The sequence below is a fragment of the Ursus americanus genome, chromosome 18 (genome assembly GCF_024610735.1).
Source record: "Ursus americanus isolate L20-20 chromosome 18, mUrsAme1.1.p, whole genome shotgun sequence".
Classification (NCBI taxonomy): domain Eukaryota; kingdom Metazoa; phylum Chordata; class Mammalia; order Carnivora; family Ursidae; genus Ursus; species Ursus americanus.
The window spans coordinates 26735876-26751389 of NC_142144.1; the positions used below are offsets into that span (position 1 = coordinate 26735876).

At 42.9% G+C, this 15514-nt stretch overlaps 1 protein-coding gene across 1 annotated transcript; it reads left to right on the plus strand.

Moving 5' to 3' along the window:
• Window positions 1–3934: 3934 nt before the first annotated feature.
• Window positions 3935–14159, plus strand: LOC123781155 (retinal-specific phospholipid-transporting ATPase ABCA4-like). The gene is made up of 5 exons (XM_087869131.1): window positions 3935–4040; window positions 5813–5977; window positions 7664–7784; window positions 8822–8920; window positions 11633–14159. Exons 1-5 carry the CDS (start codon window positions 3935–3937, stop codon window positions 11934–11936), a joined length of 795 nt encoding a protein of 264 aa, XP_087725257.1. The 3' UTR covers window positions 11937–14159.
• Window positions 14160–15514: the final 1355 nt, after the last annotated feature.

Genomic DNA, 15514 nt, shown 5'->3' on the forward strand with positions numbered 1-15514 from the left:
GAGCCTGACATGGGGCTTGATCCCAGGACCTTGGGATCATGACCTGAGCTAAAGGCAGATGCTTAACCAACTGAGCCACTCAGTCCCTCCAAACCTTTGGGAATCTTGTAGTCCTATGGAAATGTAGGGGTTGAGGGCAGGTCACTCCAAGATGGGCCACTTTGGAATGAAGATTATTTTGAGCTGAAGGCAATCAAGACCCTGCAGGCTCAAGAGAAACTTTTTCCCTTCTCTTAAGTACATAAAAGAACCTAAACTGGGCATCTTTGCCAGCATAAGGGTTATTGCCAGAGATAAATTTTATATGAGTGACCCATCTGTATGGCAGGACAAACATCTGATTACCAAACATCTGCTCTTCTTATTGCCCTGTGAATTACATTTTTTTCCTGTGAAGTTCTGGAAACCTACACACTTCTTAGTTCAGGATGACATATATACCTCATTTTGCCTGTCTTTGGAATTTCCATATCTATTTGGATTCCCCATATATATGCTATTAAATTTGATTTTCTCCTGTTAATCTGTCTCTCATCAATATGATTCTTAGTCCAGCTAGAAGAACCCCCTGGAGAGGACAGGAATTCTCACTCTTCTACACAACCCTACTGTTATACATGCTTAGCCAATACACAGGTTTACAAAGCAAATAGATTAAGCTAGAATGATCAAAATATAAAAGTAAATTCTTTCTCTTGGGTTTATTTATTTAACTAATCACCACACCCAACATGGGGCTCAAACTCACAACCCTGAGATCTAGAGTCACATGCTCTTCCAACTGAGCCAGCCAGGTGCCCCTGAAAGTAAATTCTTGATAAAAAAAAATAAACATGCTTCTTTTTTTTTTAAATTTTATTTATTTATGTGACAGAGATAGAGACAGCCAGCGAGAGAGGGAACACAAGCAGGGGGAGTGGGAGAAGAAGAAGCAGGCTCCTAGCGGAGGAGCCTGATGTGGGGCTCGATCCCATAATGCCGGGATCACGCCCTGAGCTGAAGGCAGACGCTTAACCGCTGTGCCACCCGGGCACCCCAACATGCTTCTTTATTAGGGTACTAAATAACAGGATCTATCATTGGATTTAACAACTATCATAATTTAAGTAGTGATGAGCATAAAAGAAATTTTTATATATTTGTAACACCTCTGAATGGATTTGACAATATCTGTGATATTTATTAGTCACAAAGTCACAGGTCCCGTTTATAATATTGTGATTTGTTGCCTACATTCTCTCTCTCTCTCGAATAAATAAATTTTTAAAAAGATTCATGAATTGGGTAACATCATGAGGCAAGTAAGGGATGCTCTGAGGACTTATACAAAATGGAAGGTTTTATAGGAAGGAGGGTGGGGCAAGAAAGTTATAAACCAAAGAAAAGAAAGGATTGTTCCAGGCAAGGTCACTTTCTCTTGGCGGGGGTGGTGGAAGAAGGGGTTTTATTTATTTATTTATTTATTTATTTATTTATTTATTAGTTTTTGATGTAGTGTTCCATGATTCATTGTTTGCATATAACACCCAGTGTTCCATGCAATATGTGCCCTCTTTAATACCCATCACCAGGCTAGCCCATCCCCCCACCCACCTCCCCTCTAAAACCCTCAGTTTGTTTCCCAGAGTCCATAGTCTCTCGTGGTTCATTTCCCCTTCTGTTTACCCCCCTTCATTTTTCCCTTACTTCTCCTACCGATCTCCCTGCTATTCCTTATGTTCCACATATGAGTGAAACCATATGATAATTGTTTTTCTCTGCTTGACTTATTTCACTTAGCATAATCTCCTCCAGTCCCATCCATGTTGATGCAAATGTTGGGTAATCATTCATTTTGATGGCTGAGTAATATTCCATTGTATATAGGACTACATCTTCTTTTTTTTTTTTTTTAAAGATTTTATTTATTTATTTGACAGAGATAGAGACAGCCAGCGAGAGAGGGAACACAAGCAGGGGGAGTGGGAGAGGAAGAAGCAGGTTCATAGCAGAAGAGCCTGATGTGGGGCTCGATCCCAGAACGCTGGGATCGTGCCCTGAGCCGAAGGCAGTCGCTTAACCACTGTGCCACCCAGGCGCCCCAGGACTACATCTTCTTTATCCATTCGTCTTTTGAAGGGCATCTCGGCTCCTTCCACAGTTTGGCTATTGTGGACAATGCTGCTATGAACATTGGGGCGCATATGGCCCTTCTCTTCACTACGTCCGTATCTTTGGGTTAAATACCCAGTAGTGCAATTGCTGGATCATAGGGTAGTTCTATTTTTAACTTTTTGAGGGACCGTCACACTGTTTTCCAAAGTGGCTGTACCAACTTGCATTCCCACCAACAGTGTAAGAGGGTTCCCCTTTCTCCACATCCTCTCCAACGTTTGTTGTTTCTTGCCTTGTCCATTTTTGCCATTCTAACTGGTGTCAGGTGGTATCTCAATGTGGCTTTGATTTGGATTTCCCTGATGGCTAATGATGTTGAACATTTTTTCATGTGTCTGTTAGCCATTTGTATGTCTTCATTGGAAAAGTGTCTGTTCATATCTTCTGCCCATTTTTTGATTTGATTATTTGTTTCTCATGTATTGAGTTTGAGAAGTTCCTTATAGATCTTGGATACCAGCCTTTTATCTGTAGTGTCATTTGTAGATATCTTCTCCCATTCCGTGGGCTGCCTCTTAGTTTTGTTGACTGTTTCTTTGCTGTGCAGAAGCTTTTGATCTTGATGAAGTCCCAAAAGTTCATTTTTGCTTTTGTTTCCCTTGCCTTTGGCGATGTGTCATGAAAGAAGTTGCTGTGGCTGATGTCAAAGAGGTTGCAGCCTATGTTCTCCTCTATGATTTTGATGGATTCCTGTCTCACATCGAGGTCTTTCATCCATTTGGAATTTATCTTTGCATATGGTGTGAGAGAGTGATCAAGTTTCATTTTTCTGTATATAGCTGTCCAGTTGTCCCAGCACCATTTATTGAAGAGACTGTCTTTTTTCCACCGGATGTTTTTTCCTGCTTTATCAAATATTAGTTGCCCAAAGAATGGAGGGTCCATTTCTGGGTTCTCTATTCTGTTCCATTGGCCTATGTGTCTGTTTTTGTGCCAGTACCATGCTGTCTTTGTGATCTCAGCTTTGTAGTATAGCTTGAAGTCCGGCAACGTGATGCCCCCAGCTTTGTTTTTCTTTTTCAACATTTCCTTGTCGATTCAGGGTCTTTTCTGGTTCCACACAAATTTTAGGATTGTTTGTTCCAGCACTTTGAAAAACGTCATTGGTATTTTGATCGGGATGGCATTGAAAGTGTAGATTGAAGAGCAGGGGTTCTTATGCAGATTACCTCATCTTCCTTTGGGGGGTTGGAGAGGGACACGTGACAGACTCAGTGGCACCATTCAGGAAATTCCTGACTGACCACTTAAGATTACATTTTGGGGTAAGATTGATACTGCAGTTAGATTAGGTATTAAGCCCTGGTTTATTGACTTGGGACCTTAACTGAACTGATGCCATTTTGGTGCACTGTTTTTGGTTTTGTGTGTGTGTGTGTGTGTGTGTGTGTGTGTGTGTGTTTTAACACAATAAAGATGTAATTTTTTTCCCATCTAGGTTACCAGACCCTCTGAATTCTTCCATAGAAACCTTGGGGATCTGTGTACCAGAGGTTAGGAACCACTGCATTAGAGTATATACCACCTAGGAATGGAATGGCTGGATCATAAGATATGTACCATATTCATCTTTACTGAGCAATGCCAAACCATCTTATAAATTTATGTCCTTACTCACAGTGTGTGGGGTTTTTCTGACCAATTTTTTATACTGTCCATTTGGTCTGATGAGTATGAAGATGCATTTTTATGCCTTACATAAGAAATAGGTATCAAGTAAAGAGTGGAGGAAATTGTATGACGTGTGCAAAGGCAATAATCCACTTGATGGTGTTCCTGCATGGTTTTATCCAAAGGTCCAGCTCATGCAGATTTGCAGAAGGAAGGAGAAGAGGTCGATCCAATGCTGTTCCAAATGAGTAGGAAGGAGGGTGGTAGCTCTACAGGTAAACTTTAGATGTCTGTATTTTGGTGACTTCCCTGGCTAAGTACCTTAGTGCTGTATTCTAAGGCCACTAGATGGCGGTATAGACTAGTTTCCCTCCATTAAAGAGTGAGCTAACGTGCTATTTTTGTTGTAATTTTTGAGTTCCGGTGGTTTAAGCTATAGTTATTTAGCGTGGAGTTACCTCACAGTTCCCTTTTTTGTGTGCATGATACAGGATTATGTATTGGAAGAGAAAATTTTCAGTAAAGGCCTTTAAAAAACAAAAATTCAAGTTTGAAATTTGAAGATGTGAAGATGTATTTGGCTTTATTCAACAATTGATGAATTGGGTAGCATCTCTTTGAGTAATAGGTACTTGGAAGAGTTGTGTAAAATGGAAGTTTTATAGACAGAAGGAGGGTGGGGCAAGGAAGTTATTAGCCAAAAAAAAAAAAAAAAAAAAAAGATTGTTTCTGGCCTGGTCATCTTTTGGGGGAAAGGGAATGGCAGGGGTTTTATGCAGATTACCTTGCTAGTGCTAATCAGGAAATTTCAGATTTCAAAAACAGATTGTTCAAGGTCCCATTTCTGGGAGAGGTGGAAACTGCAGTTAAGTCCTGGTTTGCTGTTATGGGTGAAAATGACTCCATTTTGGGTCTATTGTTTCTTTTCCAACAAGGTGAATTACTGTCAATGTTTATGGGTTTCTTTATTTTTACTTTTGTAAGTATTTATTTCAGAAATAAAAAATAATTTCAGTTTTCATTCAGTGTTTCTTAAAAAGTCTTCTCATATCAGTGAATATTTTTGTTATGCACCTGTTGTGTGTTATGCGTTGAGTTAAATGCCGTGGGAAGGAAAATAAACTGTACACTACTTCTTTAGTTTGTCAACATGTCTTGATATTTCTGTACCAGCCTCCTTGTTGGTAGTCTTCTTGGAATTAGTAGGAAAGATTTGTGAGCAACTCAGTATTAAATATAGAAATATAGCATGAATTTCTTTGAAGTTGTTTCTATTTAAATTGTTTTTATTACTAAAACACATGAACATATGTATTTAATATTTATTATTATAGCCCTTTTTAGATATCCTATATTAATTGGCTTTCTTTATGTTTTGCATTTAAAAGTGAATTCTAGTGCCAGTAACATTTTAAACTTCTCATTAATAAATGTAATTATTTCTTGAAATAGGCTTTGCAAGTCTCTTGCTTTGAGTAATCTTTGTGCCTCCCAACTGGAGTTGGAGAGAGATGTTAAGGGAGAAGTATTTCTGGAACTTTTGCTATTTGTTTTGGATTGTTACTAAATATGCTGGCTTTTTTCCTACATATAAATTGAGATACTTTCTAGCTTAACACACTTGTGCACTTAGTTTGTGACATATTTTTTCATGAAGTTCCTCTTTCAAATGACCCATTATCCAGTGTTCTCCAGTGTATTTCTTTTCACCTCCACAGGCTGAAATAGATACCTGTGAGCTGAGTAATTAATTCACTTTTTAATGTGTTTTAGTTTTACTTGACCATCATCGTTTTGGCAGCATCTTTATAATTTTTTCATTTATATGTGAGCAGTAATTTACATTTCTCTGATTTCTTGTGAATTCAGCATCTTTTCATAATTTTCTAGGCCATATCGCTTTCATTTTTTTGAGATCTCACTTTAATACCGTTGCCCAATTTTCGGTTGTATCATTCATCTTTATCTTACTGACTTGAAGTCTTGCTGGAGAAGCCTGAAAGAGCAAGGTGATGTCAAAACTGCCTAGATAGTAGGTGACCTTCAGTGTCGGCTTCTTGCGGAATCCAGAGAAACAGACCTGCTCAGCGGGATGGACGGCAAAGGCTCCTACCAGGTGAAGGGCTGGAAGCTCACACAGCAGCAGTTTGTGGCCCTTCTGTGGAAGAGGCTGCTGATTGCCAGACGGAGTCGGAAGGGATTCTTTGCTCAGGTGACAGTGCTGCTCCAGGCAGTGACTCTGGCTTCACAGGTGGGCTGCAGGCTCCCTGACCAGTGAAAGCAGGAGAGGGTCATGGTTATGAGGTGGATGCTGGAGCCGGACTTTCTGTATTTCAATCCCAGTCCTGCTTCCTGTCGCTCACACATCTGCGAGCAAGTTACTTCTCTGTGCCTCCATGTCGTCATCTTTAGAATATGTGCCTGGGGCGCCTGGGTAGCACAGTCGTTAAGCATCTGCCTTCGGCTCAGGGCGTGATCCTGGCGTTCTGGGATCGAGTCCCACATCGGGCTCCTCCGCTGGGAGCCTGCTTCTTCCTCTCCAACTCCCCTGCTGTGTTCCCTCTCTCGCTGGCTGTCTCTCTGTCACATAAATAAATAAAATCTTAAAAAAAAAAAATGTGCCTATGACAAGGGTTATTATGAGGATTAAAGTGAGTAAGTGCTTAGAATGGGGCCTGGCATTAAGTAGTGCTGTGTGTGTTTGTGTGTGTGTGTATCTCTGTGTGTGTGCACGCACATGTGTGTTTTATGGTAGAGGACAGCGTAAAAAAGACAGAGTTTAGAAAAACTGACTGGGTCAATTTAGTTTTTGTAACCTGAAATGCAGTTGACATATAAACTTCTTGGAAACATGACTTTTCTCTAAATTGATTTTTAACTGCAAGTTGATGGAAAGGTAGCCAGAGGGGTCAGAAAAAAAAAAATGGACAAACAGAGAGGACTCATCACACTGTTGCCTGCATGTCAGTCAGTGTTTACATGCTAAGTCGCTTGGTCAGAAGGGATAAAATTATTCCACTGTTTAAAATCGAGAAGCATAGAGAAAGCGTCTGCAGAGATTCTTCCCTGAAGACTATGTGGGTAATGCAGAGAGTATGAGTTTGGAGCATGCAGACCTGGGTCTGACTTCCGGTTCTGCCACTTACTGGCTCTGTGACCTTGGGCAAGTTACTTAGTCTCTCTGAGCTCAGTTACCTTGTTTGTTGATTGGTGATAGGGTTGTAACGATAATGCAATGAGATAATGGTCATATAGTATTTTCTCATAAAGAAGGATTTAGGTAATGATACTTTTTGAGGCCATTCCATAGTGACAGCAGCTGCTGTTTCCTTTCAGAGTGTGGGATCTGACTGGGTCATTTAGTCTTGGCCTGTAGATTACAAGTGAGAATACTGAGGCTGCAGCGGGAGTGACTTCACATGGATACACTTGTAGTAGAGACTAAATTACCAGGCTTCAGGTCTTCTGGCTCCTGGTGCATGGCTTGTTCTCTCGGCCTTTCTTTGAGCTGAGCTGGGCTCATGGCCCATCGTGGTCTTTCTCAGGTCTTCAGAGGGAAGAGGCCAGGACCCAGTGTTGTGAGTCACTCTCACATGTGACCACCATTTACTCTGTAAAGTTTTGAGCTTCGTGCCTCTGCGAGGTGGCCACAGCCCCGGCCTTGTGCTGCCAGGCTCCAGAAATGGCCTGGAGGGAAGAGGTTTCGGTGGCAGGATCTGCTGCTTCCCACCTGCCGTGAATGCCTTGGTGGAGATTTGCTGTGGGTCCTGCGGTGCTCACTTGCATGCTGGCTGGTCTGGGAGGCTGGCTGGACTCTTAGCGGCTTGTCCCAGTCTCCTTGTTGTGACATTTGCCCTTGTTTTGCCATTTCCTTTCCCCCTTTGTCCCCTGGTTATAGATCATCCTGCCAGCTGTGTTTGCATTGCCCTGGTGTTCAGCTTGATTGTGCCCCCCTTTGGCAAGTACCCCAGCCTGGAACTTCAGCCCTGGATGTACAAGGAACAGTACACGTTTGTCAGGTACGTGTTTGCTTTCCGTGCCCCAGGAGAGAAGAGAGCTTACGCAGATGGAGGGTGTTGACGCTGCTGAGGGCCAAGGGGAGGTGGACTCAAGAATCACACAGTGGAATGGATTTTATCAGCTATTCTAAAGCCGCAACACAAACTCATATCGTATGCAAAGAACAGCAACAAATTGAACCTCCAAAAATAGACCCGTCCTCTGTTCCCGCTCTTGAGCTCCTTTCTTTTTACCCTGCTGTCATCTGTGTTTTACGTAAATAATCTGCCCTTGCAAAACACCTGTGAGGAAGCTATAGGTTGGACTTCTCACAGCTATGTTTTAATTCTGCCGGTTCATCCCAGGGCTTCAGCACACGGTCCCAGCTTTACACCTCCAGCTTCTTGTCTGCACAGTACATTTCATGGTATCATTGCGTTGCAGATATTAACGAGTGTTTGTTCTTCAGACACGAATGCCAGCTACTCTAACAATCCAGTGCTTCAAACAAAAGGACAAAGGAATTTCCCTACTTCCTTCCACAGTTTTCTTCATCTTGGGCTTTTTCTACACCGTTAGATGGGGAAGCATCTGACTAATGTAAAAGGGAAGCCTTAAAACAAACAACGAAAACAAAATATACATAAATATGCAAATTCGTTCTTCTTTCTCTAGCCCCATGTTTTTTTCCTGTTTGGTTCAGGTTCATGGATAACTGTGAAAGTATGTTTGAAAAACTGATCCTTAATGAAATTCTTCACATCAAAAATACGTGTATCAATGTGCATGTGCATTTATACGTGTGCACACACCCATATGCACAACTTTCCATTCATTACAACTTATACAAGCTCAGAGGGCTGTCCCTTACCTTGATCCCAAGTAAGCAGTGAGCGTCAGCTCCTTTTGGGTAGGTTTTGTGTTTTATTCTTTTCTGTTATGAGCGCTTGGCACACAGGAAGTGCCTACCAAAATGTTCAGTTTCAAAGAACAATTCCACCTCCCAGTTCCTGGTTTAAATGAATTGCTGAGCTGGCTGCCTCTCATGTACCCACAGTAATGATGCTCCTGAGGACTTGGGCACCCAGGAACTCTTGAATGCCCTCACCAGACACCCTGGCTTCGGGACCCGATGTATGGAAGGAAATCCAATCCCGTAAGTGTCCCTTGAGCTATGAGACCCTTGACAGCTTGTCACCTGGCGTGATGTCTGCTATATTACCTTTATCAGCTGTGATAGATGCCACATTGTGACTAGTATCATTTGTCCTTCAAAACCTTTTTTTTTTAAAGATTTTATTTATTTATGTGACAGAGAGACAGCCAGTGAGAGAGGGAACACAGCAGGGGAGTGGGAGAGAAAGAAGCAGTCTCCCAGCAGAGGAGCCTGATGCGGGACTCGATCCCGGAATGCCAGGATCACACCCTGAGCTGAAGACAGACGCTTAACGACTGCGCTACCCAGGCGCCCCTCAAAACATTTTTTATCTTTAAAAAGCTGATACAGTAATCTAACCAGACCATCTAGAAACAAACTGAGCCGACCAGGAGAGTATTTTAACATCTGCAATATAAAATCACTACAGACGTTTATTTACTGCTTTAGAGGTTAATATTTAATTCAAATAGCACTTTGCACTGATCAGTTGCTTTCCCTTTCTTCCTTTCTACCAGCTCCTGTACCTAGACGCAGAGATAGGCTGCCATTATGTATCATTTGCAGTTTGGCTTATCAGTTTCTTCACTTTACCAACCTGAAAGATGTTCTGTATTATTGTGTGTAAAAATGGACATTTTCTTCTTTTGGAGTTGCATATTTTTGTATTTTTCTTCCAAATCCTTTTTAAGGAAGTAGGCAGTGTATGGATAAACGCAGTGAAGTACCCATGTGTCTCTAAGTGGGTATGGGGGGAGGTGTGTGCGGAGGTCTTTGTGCATAAAGACCGTGAAGAGAGGTGCGTTTCCAAGCTACCCAAACCGCGGCCCATGCAGGTTAAAGGTTCTAGGCTCAGATACAATGATTTTCTGGCTCAGTTGTAGCACAGACATGGAGGAATTATGGAGAGTGTGGGAAGGTATAGGAGGATTGGAGAAGGACTAACTTGAATTCCAGGTTTTAAAGGGAAGTTACTGAGTTTGCAAGTGACAGACCAGTGTGCCTTTACCTGGGTGTGCAAGGTTTCAGAGCAGATTTCTAGACGGAATGCTACCATGTCCTTGCCAGCTCTTACTATTGGATATTTACTGAACATTTGCTGGTACTTACTGCTTCATGGGTGGTAAGCCCTAGCAGCCAGTGTTCGTTCCTAAAGAACAAGATGACCGTGCTGGAAAAGGACATGGAGACATCCTCTCTGGAGTCACAAGACTTTTGACAAATCTGCATGTTTCGTAGGTGAGGTAGAAGAATTAGATGAGGTGGGTTCGTTATATGCCCGCTGAGCAGTGTGGACTCAGATAAGTGCCAGCACGGAAGGAGCTGGTCTGGGCTCTGGGCTAGCCTCCAGAGACAAAAGAGGTCCGGCCCCTGCTGTGCGAGGATTCACAGCACCTGGGCAGAACACTGCTGCGTGTGCGTGTGAGGGGCGGGGTGATGGAGGGGCCGCACTCTGGCAACTGTTCCTGAATTCACATTCTAGGTTTTACCAAAAGGAGTTGAACTGAGGGAGGTTTGACTGGGATGTTGACACTGGCATTGAGCTTTGTCTCGGCCAGTCATCTTGTGAAGGTTTTAGAGTGTGAACCCCATGTCTTACTTTGACTTTTCCATCAAGTCATGGTGCTTTAGAGAGAACGGGAGAGCAGTCCACAAATGTGATCCTTTGATATTTTTAGTACGTGCAAGAACAACATAAAGAGTGTGGCTCTGCTTTGTAGAATCTTGAAACTGGAAGGGTTGCTAGAAATGACTATTTCCACATGTCATTTTGAACTTTTATTTTACTGGTGGAGAAGATAAGACCCAAGAGGGTGAGCGTCGTGTTGATGGTCCACAGTGATTCAGCGCTCAGGTCAGGCATCAAGGCCTCGTGATGCTTGCAGACAACCTAGCTCTTCATGTACTGAGCACTCTCACCCCATCCCCTCCAAACCCCAATTCCGAGCTCATTTTAGAACATAAAGGGAATCTTGCCATTCTGCACCAGACTCTGGGCACACTGAGCATCACACAGAGACTCCTTCCCAGGCCCGTGTCATCTGGCATCTCCCTCCCTCCACCACTCATCTCCCATCACTCTCCCTCCTACCTCATCCTGTCCCAGCCACGCTGCCTTCCTGCTGTTCCTCAAACATGGAGAGCTCATTTCGTTTCAGGGGCTTTGTACCTGCACTTTCTATCACCTTTGCTTGTAGTGTTGTTTCTCCCCAAATCTTTTCCTGACTCCTTTCTAAGCTTTTATGCCTTGGGAGAAGGCAGTAGTCCCTCTTCTCCTGATTCACTGTCCTCTTATTTTGCTTTATTTTTGGCTGAGTGACGTTTGCTTACTGCTGCATTCCTCTACAAGAACGCAAGCTCCGTGAAGGCAGGGACTTTGTCTTGTTCACCCCAGACTCTCAAATATGCAGAACAGTGTCTGGCACATAGTAGATGCTCAGTGAATATTCGTTGAGTGAACACGGGAACAAGAGACCAAATGCCGGCAGACTGGATTGACTGGAGTTTGGTATCTGAGCATTTAGGGCCTCTTTGTGTTCTTTCATCCTTAACTGTAAAGTGAGTTTCACTCACGTGGTCTGGGGAGATCAAACAAATGGTGAGGGGGTGGTTGCGTGTTTGCGGTGCTTATTGGTGGGCGTGTGCTCCTGAGGCACCAGGAAAGGCCAGGTCCTCTCGGGTGATGCTAGCTTTGATGTCCTCCCTTTGCAGAGACATGCCCTGCTCAGTGGGGGAGGAGGAGTGGACCACCGCCCCAGTTCCCCAGACCATCACGGACCTCTTCCAAAAAGGAAACTGGATGATGGAGAACCCCTCACCCACCTGCCAGTGTAGCAGTGACAAAATCAAGAAGATGCTGCCCGTGCGTCTCCTGGGGGCAGGGGGCTGCCTCCTCCACAAGGGAGTCACTCTCCATGTGACTGAGCAGATGGCGGTGCAGGGTAGGCTGGGAGCTGCTGCTTGGGAAGAAGGAATGGCTGACCTGGCATGTCAGGGGGTTGTCTTTCAGTCTTGATCTTCATTCTCATCTTAGGGAAAAGCATGTGAAAAAAAAGCATTTTGAAGGGAAGACGCTGGTCCACAAGTTTCTATATCTTAAGCTTGTTTCTCTATTTTGAAAAGTCAGCCTACGTTACTTACTTTTTAGTTAAAACCAGATCACAACACTGAGGATCCGTGGGCTGTGGAAGACCCAGTCTGGCTTCTCCCACTGAGTTAATGTGACAGAACATACTCTGACAGGCCCGGCTTCATCCCTGCTTCTGCCACAGATGAGCTGGTGACCTCAGACAGGCCACTCAGTTCTTGGGCCTTTTTCCTCACCTCTGAATTGCCCATAAAACCTCTGTGGGTCTTAAAACTCTGACAGTTTGTGAGACTGTGAGTCTGGGGAGCAGTTCTGAGCCTTTTTTCTGAGAACAGTTTCAGGAAGAGGCTTGCTTGTGATCTCCCTCTGTTGCTTCATCAGCATCTGGTTGCAGGGTGAGGACCAGCAACTGTAAATGGGTGCGAGAACTTAATGAAGTCCTGGTTACTTCTCCTTAAAATAACCGTGAATCTATTCATCAGTATAACTCCAATGAAGAAAAGAAGTCACTGGGCATGGTCAGTGATACTGCTCCCTAAAAACCTTTGTGACTATGAAGACTCATATCCCACTGTCTATTGTTCAGTAGTTCAGAATAATTTCCTTGGGGACATCTTGGCTTGGCATAAGTGAATGGCCAATGCTGACAGCTGAATGGACCAGCGTCTGTGTTTGGCTGATGGCAGTGCCTGAGCCCTGTGGGCAGGGTCTGGTCACACTGTGGTCCATGTTTGAGGGACATGTGTCATTGCTACCCATTTTGTTTTCTGCCCCAACTGTGGTTCATAAAGGCACATGTGCTTTCTTTACTTTAAATTTACAGAGCTTCTAGTTCAGTCATGTTATTAAATATGGTGGTTTTTAAACTGGTTTAATTCAAAGTATGAGTCTCCTATTCCAGTTATACTTTTTCCCAAATCACATTCCCAGAGGGTTGTATGGATTCCAGGACAGTTTTTTAGTTTTCACTTTTTATATGGACCTGACAAGGACTTGGATTGAAGAAATAGTATTAAAACTACCTATTTTCCTTGTTTTTCAACCCATTTGTTTCTTGGCGCTTTGAAGGAATAAGTGGGACTTGAGAAGAAAAGGAGTCCTTGAAGTCCATTCATACCTCCTGGAAAATGAGATGCCTTATGGCTGCCTCAAAACTTAGCTCTGTCACTACTTCCAATTTTTCCTCCCTTGCCTTTTCCCCAAGAGCCAGTACCCACAGTACTCTGAGCAGTGCAGAGTGGGACCCCTAAAGTGCCCTCATGCTAGGAAGGATCCATGGCTTGTCTATCCAGTCCTCTCTAGCCTACTGTGGTCAGTGCCCATCTGTTTGCTATGGCTCCCCATCTGCTTGCTTGAGACCCATGTTCAGGCCTGAGCTACCAAGTCTAGAGGAGCATCTGAGACGAATAACCACTCCTTCCTCAATGTGTCAGATGCCAGAGTCAATAATCAGGCCCAGGTCCCTTCGCTATCTCACTGGAGTTTCTATAAGCCCCTATAGACCCTTTCTATAAGAGTCAAAAGTTTGCCAGAATCCATTAGAGGTGGCTGTGATGTAACTTCCACAAAGTCTAACTTTGAATTTCCTTTGAAGAGGAAATATCTAAATGAAACACGTACATACTCCTGTGGTATCTGCTGCTGAGTGGTATTGTGTTCCACACTGTCTGTGTTTCATGTCAGGCTGTTATTTAGGTACGGTGGGTTTTCCCTGGTGACAGTAATTCTCAGTCACCTCCTCTGAGTCAAAGGATTCAAGAAACACTTGAAGTTGGCCAAGGTACTTTATCTATTCCAAGACTTGTCAGGAAAGTGGGCCCAGAGTTGCTGGTATGTGGGAGTCACAGTAGGTCAGTCAGATCATGTAGCAGCTTATTGTTTAGGACTTTTGCATACAAAGCCATCACTGGTATTTAGTGAGCTTGTGTCAGCCAAGACTGAGCTACTCTGTATATTTAGTATTTGAAAGTGTACATCCTGTATATGGAGCATGGCAGTTATTCTTTCTCTTATTTCCTACACGGTATCAATATAGGTCATTAGGAATTTTATACAAGACCCTTTGTAATGGGCTTATAGAACCATTCTTATAACCAGAATCTTAGAATTTCTTTTCTTTTTTCTTTTTTTTTTTTTTTTTTTAGAATTTCTCTATTAGATTGCTATGCTATATACTGTTGTTTTAAATTTATTTACAGCTGGAAGAATTTAACTTATTTAAGTAGTTTCACATTAATATTTCTGTACTTACTAAGTTTTCAAGCCACAGTGTGTGTGTGTGTGAGAATTTACAACCTGCTATTCTTATAAGGTCAGGAACAGTGGACCAAAGTGAATGCCAATAGGCCATTCTCAGACTTCTTTCAATAGTTTCATTATGGTACAGGACATTTTTTTTTTTTTTTTTAGGCTTTATTTATTTACTTGAGAGAGAAAGAGGAGGAGAGAGCACAAGCACGGGGAGCAGCAGCAGGAGGGGGAGAAGCAGGCTCCCCACTGAGCAGGGAGCCTGATGCAGGGCTCAATCCCAGGCTACAGGATCATGACCTGAGCGGAAGGCAGACACTTAACCGACTACTGAGCCACCCAGGTGCCCTGGTACTAGACTAGAACTCAGTGAGATGTTATGGATTTGTTTTTCAGATTTTTGACTTGAAAATAATCATGTTTAAACTCTGAGTAAAAGAAATGTATTTATTTATTGAACAGATGTTTTTCCCTGGGCTATTCATCAGATATTTGTGTGTGTTTGTGTGTGTGTGTCCTCCTTGATTGTGTTTTCAACTGCATCAGTGACTCCTCAGATCCTCACTGACTTTCTCTCTCCAGGAAGAGCATGTCAGTGGACATCCTGTGTCCATCTGTGTTATCTCTGAAATGTTCTTCGTCTCAGCCAGTGTTGTGTTCCTGATCCAGGAGTGGGTCAGTGAAGCTCATGACTGCAGTTCATGAGCAGTGTAGATTGTCCTCTACTGGCTCTCCAGTTTTGTGTGGGATACGGTAAGAACACCCATCTGCTGCTGCTTTCTAAATCTCTGTTGGGGCTATGGATTGGAAGAAAGAGCCCCTGTCTCTTCTAAAAGGGTTCTAGCTAATCTAAAGATGAATGAAAAAGGGAAAGGCAGAAGCAGCTGTATATTTTCATGACACAGAACTGATCTTATGCCAGAGAGAAAAAAAGTCAGTCTACACTGACTGCAAGTAATACCACTGTCACCTAATTTGCTAAGTGACAACTTTTCAAAGAAACACTAAGGTAGAAGACTCTTAGTCAAAACTCAAAACCTCTCTGATAGGTTTTTACCTCCAGAGTTAGGATGTTCTTTGCCTTACTAGGAATTTATCTGTCCTTTGAATTCTTGAGGACCAGATAAGTGAGAGGTGAGTATGCTTCCTGTTTTTCAGTTTTCCCTCAGATAGCTAATAATTTACTATGTTGTATTTGCAATATATATTAGAAACATAAAATCATATAGCTGTAAATATAGACTACCATGAGAGCTTGC